The following is a 7527-nucleotide window of genomic DNA, read 5'->3' as shown; positions in this document are numbered from 1 at the left end:
CATCCCTTAAGTCTACTAGAAAATCATTTAAAACATTAAATAAACCCAATAGGCTGGGTTTGTCTCCAGTAAGGATTAATTATATTTTAGTTTGGATCAAGTACAAGGTAGTGTTTCATTATTACAGAGAAAAATTATATAATTTTAAAAAATATGAATTATTTGGATAAAATGGAGTCTATGGGAGATGGCCTACCTATAATTTGGAGCATTTCGGGTAACTGGAAAAGAAAGATCTAGGATCCACTTTCTCACAATCAAACAATATTAAATAGATGGACCAGCGTTCAAAAACAGCTTGAGGATAAATAAAAAAAGGACACAATTGTCTTAAATAGTGTAATATTTTTGACCTTTAACCATACACCTTTATGTGGCTACACACTCTATAAGGAAAGTGCTCCTTCTCTTTCACCCCTTGGGTTAATGGTAAAACCTTTTATCCAATCAGTAATTTGGGAGTTTATGGGTGGGTACTTACAAACGTTTAGTACTTATATGGACCTTCAAATAAAATATTGGCTTTCATGGACTGTCTGTTCTTTCGTCTCCAGTTCTTCAATAGTTATTTCCACAATGTAATAGGGTATAGTAGTATAGTATAGTATGGAAATAACTATTGAAGAACTGGAGACTAAAGAACAGTCCGTGAAAGCCAACATTTTATTTGAAGGTCCATATACTGTAAGTATTACATTTTTGTAAGTACCCACCTATAAACTCCCAAATCACCAAGGGGTGAAGGAGAAGGAACAGGTCAAAAATAGTAGACTATATTAGACAAATTTTGTCCTTTTTTATCTATCCTCAAGTGGTTTCTGAGCACCAGGTCCTTCTATTTAATATTATTCTGGGTAACTGGTTTCTGGATAATAGATACCATACATGTACTTTGATTATAATCTCTTCTACTGAGCCAAGGACAAGATTTATTATATAGAAACAACTGAAGGGAACTCTCCTATACAACCACCTTGATTTTAGACCAAAGGGTTCCTTTAGAAATGAATTATAGCAAAGGTGGAAAACCAAAGCGGATATAAAATTAAATCAACTGCTAGAACATGTAAATTGCGTCTAAACAAACCAAACTATTCAACATACAATGAATATACGGGACCACCATCAGAAATCGCAGGGCCCCACATGACAAAATTTCCTGGGCCCCCTGGGCTGCACCCACCGCAAGCCCCACCTACAGGTCTGCCCTCCCCACCCACCACACAGAAAAAAAACTAAAAAAAAAAAATATTGGTGGCTAGGGTTCCCACATGTTAATAAAAAAATAAAAAGATATTGGTGGTCAGGGCCCCCCATAAAAAAAAAAAACATTTGTGGCTAGGGCCCCCCCATTAAAAAATATTGGTGGCTAGGACCCCACATGAGAAAAAAAAATTGGTGGCCAGGGCCCCCCACATTATGAGAAAATTGGTGGCCAGGGCCCCTTAAACATCCATGCCTTTCCGAAGTCAGCAGCTCTCAGAAAGATGGGGGGCCTCGCTAATCAAGTAAGTATGGCGTTGCCAGGCCCCCCTTACCCTCGGGCCCCCTACAACTCTCCCCACTGTCCCCCCCTGATGGCTGCCCTGAATATAGAGCATATGGTTCTTGATGTCCTGTGTAGTAGATGTGAATTTTCTAGGGGGCCAAAAAAACAAAATATAATTCCAAGCTGCATTTATTCTTGCAGACACAAATACTGGAACATGATAACCTTAATACTTTGGCAAGCTCAGGAAGAGCCTGGTTCCCACAGCCAAGCCACAGGAAGAACTTGTGGAACAGAAAAACATCACTGCTTCAGAGCCTCTCAGACAACACCGTTTGGAAAGTTCAGCTTGGGTGGCAAATTCTGTCATCTTACCACTTTGAGTGACTGACAGCGAGGGCATGCATAGCATTCTCTGCCAGACAAAGGGCTTCTGCCCTGGACACTTTAAAGGACAAGCAACCTCGGATGGGGTCTCATAATCATAAAAATCCCATCAAACAGATGGTAAGTGGGGAATAGGTGACGGAGCTCAATGTCACTGGAGTCATCCACTGCTTTTAATTCTCTTCTAGTAAAGGCCTAACGAGGTGAAAGTGGGACAACCACATATATCCCTGCTGAACATTCTGATGGTTTTTTAGAAGCAAAACCCATGAACCAAATAAAAATGAGCAACGGTTGCACTTAGAAATAGATGATTTAAGCAATTCGAAATGTATAAAAATGATGCATTAATATATATTCTATATTAGTGCATTAGAATTCTGTTTCTAATGTACAGGCTGTGATAAGAAATGAGAAATAAATATATATCCTGCAGAGCATGTGGCTTTTATATAAATATAATGATAATAATATGCGATTAAATGAGCCGATTTAAAATAATGTAAATTTCATGTAAAAGGAGTTATTTTGCATAAAAGCTAACTATACATTTTGTTCATCTGAGTAAATTGTCTCATCTTTTTATAAAAAAAAAATTACAATATTAAAAAAAATATTTTCCATTAAAAGGATTATATATTATTATGCAAGGACAAAATCCCCACAGATGTCTATTATTTATACATATTTAATATACCTTATCTATAGTCTAGGGGCCCTATATATGACATTGTGCTGGCTGAGAAAGGACACTCATTTGAGAAGAATGAACCAAGAGTTATGGGTGTGCCTTGTAATCACTACTACTCTGCAAAACATTCATTTGCTACATTCAGTTATAAGAACTGTAGGCGTTTCATTTTTAGGGTAAAAAAAAAAAAAATGATTAAGATTTAGGTTATTAGCAATAAACAGTGGGAAACAACCAAAGTACCAAACTGAAACATAACCGTTTCCACGATAAAGAGAGTCTTGTGTTTCCTTATGGAAAAATAAAGGATTGGTAGAAGAAATTACAACTAGAAACAGTCCAGTATTTTGTATTTATTGCAAAAAAATTAAAAATGATAAATGTATATATATTTATATATATATATATATAAACTATTTATCTATAAATATAAACAATCTTGTGAAAGCAAACAGAAATAAAGGCAGACTTGTCTGGAAATGGGGGAAAATAAATTGGCTTTTTACAAAAAAAAAAAAAATATATACATTTATATATCAGCTGCAATGCTTAGCGAAACTGCAGCGTTAGGATTATGACATGAATAATTAAAATAACAAGAGTAGAAAACGTGTGGTGGGGTACCCTTGTGCTGCAGTCGTGTCACACACGCGCCACCCCCCTTCAGCTGTTGTGAAGTGTAAATTCAGTTGCAGCTGCTGCAAACTAGCCTGGTTGAGAATTCTGGGAATTGTAGTTCAAAACAGCTGGAGGGCCCATGAGTCTGACAATGTTATTCTGATAGATACAGTCATGGTATTCGTAATAATAACAATTAAATTGTTGTCCTGCTGTAACCCTGTTTTAATGTCAAACTTAACATGTCCCAGCTGTTCTGAACTACTAGAATTCTGCAAATTCAAAAAAATAAAATAAAAAAGCTGGAGGGCCTCAGTCTTCTATCGCAGGCAGTTATAATCACCCATATAAGTCATTTCTGCAAACCTGTGTTAATAATAATAATAAAATCAAATGTGCACTAATAAAACCCATGGTGCAGTTATATCCAAGTATATCCTTCCACCCCACCTATAGATCCCAGAATCCTCAGCAAGACATAGTTAGTGAAGGATTCTAGGGAATATACTTCCAAACAGCTGCAGGGACATTGGTTTAACACTCTTGTCTGGGTATTAAAACGGTTAGAAACAAAAAGGATTTAAATATTTTCTAGAAGGAAGAAGACAGGGTGCATTGAATACTCCAATTATCCAAAATCCTTATATAGAGAGTCTGCACTCAGTGTTGGACTGGCCCACAGGGAAACCAGGAAAAGTCAAGGTGTACCCAGGTGTCAGTGGGCCCCCATGCTGCTAAATATTTGGCCTATTTCATGGCCATTCTCTATTTCTATGAGAACAAAGAGGCTAAATAGATGGAATAATAGGTTATAGGATGTATAACTAAAGAGACTAGGAGGACAGAGGAGGTTGAGTGAGGAGAGGAAGAACAATAGTACGGAGAGTGGGCCCCTGGCCTAAATTTTCTTGGTGGGCCCCTGGTGTCCAGTCCGACACTGTCTGCACTCCCTTGCTAACTTCACAATGCAACTTTCGATAAACAAAGCAAGAACTGCACTCAACCCCCTTCACATGCCTGCAACACATCCTTCTGCCATCACAATGATCCTGGGCAGGTTAAGAAAGAGCTCTAAATAATGCATCCATTTAGCCTATTATGGGCCAGCTAATGAGAAGTATAATGAGCCTCTATACAAACAGCCGTATTTGCAGTGGATTTATGAATAAATACATGAGCCCAGCTATTTATTCTGTACCGAGGCCACAGATCTGGGAGATTATCTAGGGCCCGCACAAATGCTCTTAATATTTTAGGGGTTCAGAATAACTCGTGATGACATGTGTACCCCTCCAAATTCTGCCCAAAAGGGCAGAAATGATACCAAGTCAGATCTTTGGATTATTCTCTCCCCCCGCCCCTCGACTGTTAAGCAAAGCCATTGTATCTAAATAATACCAGGCTATTCATTTAAGTGTAAGGAGAAATATAAAGGCTGACTTATACGTGGTTAGTGTGCGTGTCAAGCCATGTAACAAAAGGCTAAACTTTCAGAGTGGAATGAATGAGTGTTCCTGTGTTACATACAACAGAAGTGCTACATAGTGAAAACACTGCCTCTCCGTAGTCTACGGCATTAGCTTTACAAAGAAGGGGGAAGTAAGAAAAGTTAAAAAAAAAAAAAAAGTAATTTGAACCATTTTGCAACCGATATAATGTTATACTTCATGTCCTCCAACTTTGCCAGCAATAGCCTGCTCTCTGGGGGGAAAATGATTTGCGTGTGCTAGAAAGAAATCAGGTATATTCTAAAGCATAAAAGATAAATACCGATCACAAGTGCTATTATTATTATTATTATGTCTGAAAAGGTTCCCTAAAGTGTTTGCCTGCAAGCAGATGGCCTTGCAAAACAAAAGACTACCCCCCCCTTAGATCCAGTATTAAATCTCAGAAATAGTTAGAACATCCCGCAATAAAAAGGTCTGATCTGTTGTCATTTAAATACAAAATATACTTACAAAATGTTACAGTTGCTATTTACAACAAAACCCAAGAGTCCCCCCGTCCTGTCTCCCCCGCCAGTTCATTTCAGGGCTCACACAGTCGTTTCCCCTTGTTTACTGTTGGTGAGCCTCGTGTAGAACTTTCTCCAAGAGTTAAGAGTTTTCCCCGACCAGATCCAAAAGCCGGATGTTATTCCCACTATCAAGGTCATGAGGTACTTGATCATGAAGACAGTGAAGTCTGGACTCATGGGCGGGTGGCCGGTGCTGGGACAGGGAATGGCATAGGTTTTACAGCTTTGGCTAATCCAACTTTTTTCCCACTGTTCCCTAAACGCTTGCTCATAGAAATAACAGGCGATGACAATAGTGGCCGGGACGGTGTAGAGGACGCTAAAGATCCCTATCCTCACCATCAGCTTCTCCAACTTTTCCGTTTTGGTGCCGTCGTGTTTCATGATGGTTCTAATCCGAAAGAGGGACACGAAGCCGGCCAAGAGGAAGGACGTGCCAATGAACAGGTAGACGAACAGAGGAGCCAGGACGAATCCGCGGAGGGCGTCCACGTTATTGATCCCGACAAAGCAAACTCCACTGAGGGTATCTCCATCCACCTGCCCCACGGCCAAGATGGTAATGGTCTTGATGGCCGGCACTGCCCAGGCTGCCAGGTGAAAATATTGGGAATTGGCTTCAATGGCTTCATGCCCCCACTTCATGCCAGCTGCCAAAAACCAAGTCAAGGAAAGGATAACCCACCAGATGGAGCTGGCCATGCTGAAGAAGTAAAGCATCATGAAGAGAAAGGTGCAGCCCTCCTTCTTGGTGCCCTGGGCTACAGTTTTGTAGCCATCTTCTGCAAACCTCTCGTTGCACACCACTTTGTCCTCCAACAGAAAGCCAGCGATGTAGGCTATGGCCACCATGGTGTAGCAGCCCGAGAGGAAGATGATGGGTCTCTCTGGGTAGCTGAAGCGCTTCATGTCTACCAGGTAGGTGAGCACGGTGAAAAGAGTAGAGGCACAACAGAGCACCGACCAGATCCCAATCCAGATACGGGCAAAGTTCAGCTCCTCGGGGGCAAAATACATCAGCCCGTGCACCTTTCCCACTTCACAAGGGGCCCCGCAGTCCTTCTCCCCCAAGAAGTGGTAGTTAACGTAGGCAGGCACTTTTAGCGCCCTGGGGCACATGAATTTGTCGCGGTAGTAAGTCCTGCTGTTGCTGGTCCAGGTCTCGGGCACCGCGGGGGTGGGTGTCCCGCTCTCAGTAGTGTTCTGCCCCACGCACAACTCCCCGGCCCCGTTGATGGGAAACTTCTCGCAGCGGAGGCTCTCGGGCCACTGGAAGCCGAACTTGTTCATTAGCGCCTCGCAACCCTGTCGGGCTCGGTCACACAGCGACCTGCATGGGGGCAGCGCCTGCTCCAACACGGTGCAAACCGGCGCGTAAATTGAGCAGAGGAAGAACTTGAGCTCGGGCGAGCATTGCACTTTGACCAGCGGGTAGAACTGATGCACCTCCAGCCCCGCGTCCTCCTGGTTGGTGTGTCCCAGCAGGTTGGGCATGATCGTCTGGTTGTAGGCGATATCGGTGCACAGAGGGATGGAGATGGGCTGACAGTATCCGTGGTCCGGGATGGAGATGCCTTTCTCGCCGTTATACTGCCCTTCCACCGACAGACAGACGCTCAGCAGCAGCGACAGAATCAGAGAGGATCCACGGGTGCAAAGTTGCGCGGAGCAGCGCTGGAGGAGGTGGGAGTGTTTCATGCTGCCCGCTGCTGCCCCACTCGGATCCCTTGCCGTGGAAGTTGAGTGTTTGCAGCATGAAGCCTCGCTGCGCGCCAGTCTGGGCTCCTCCACTCGTACAAGTCAGTCTGGAGAGATCGCTCGTCTGCGCCCCCTGCGCTCAACCCTCTCTCCTTGTGCCCAGGTCCCCTCCCCGGCTGCGAAGTGAATGCGCGAACACAGGAGCCAGAGCCCAACTCCCAGCAGCTCCGACCATTTGTGTCAATCCTTCACCAACTCGGCTCAAGGCAGTTTCCAGGCTCCCCGCAGCCCGCCTCTTCGCCGAGAGGGAGGAGCCTTGAAACCGATGGAAACTTGTCAGCTGGAAGGGATTCTTTTTCCTAACTATTCTGTAACACGGGCGCTTCCAGCCCGCGCTCTGCCTCATGGGAGTTGTAGTCCAGCAGCGGGAGTAGGGGGGTCGCAGGATCATGGAAGTATCATTTTGCGCTTCTTTTTATTCACAAACATTAAAGGGGTTGTTCACCTTTGATATAACTTTAAGAATGATGTAGAGAGTGATATTCTGAGACAATTTGCAATTGGTTTTTATTATTTGTGGTTATTCAGTTATTTAGCTTTTTATTCAGCAGCTGACCAGTTTGC

At 43.0% G+C, this 7527-nt stretch overlaps 1 protein-coding gene across 1 annotated transcript; it reads right to left on the bottom strand.

Annotated features, from left to right (window-relative positions):
* Window positions 1–5223: 5223 nt before the first annotated feature.
* fzd1.L (frizzled class receptor 1 L homeolog) lies at window positions 5224–6903 on the bottom strand. The gene is given in 1 exon segment (NM_001085738.1): window positions 5224–6903. A coding segment is annotated over 1 exon segment (1680 nt).
* Between the last annotated feature and the right edge of the window lie 624 nt (window positions 6904–7527).

The sequence above is a fragment of the Xenopus laevis genome, chromosome 6L (assembly GCF_017654675.1).
Source record: "Xenopus laevis strain J_2021 chromosome 6L, Xenopus_laevis_v10.1, whole genome shotgun sequence".
In the NCBI taxonomy this organism is placed as follows: Eukaryota; Metazoa; Chordata; class Amphibia; order Anura; family Pipidae; genus Xenopus; species Xenopus laevis.
The sequence above is the reverse complement of the archived record's forward strand: the minus strand, read 5'-3'. Positions and strand labels throughout refer to the sequence as shown.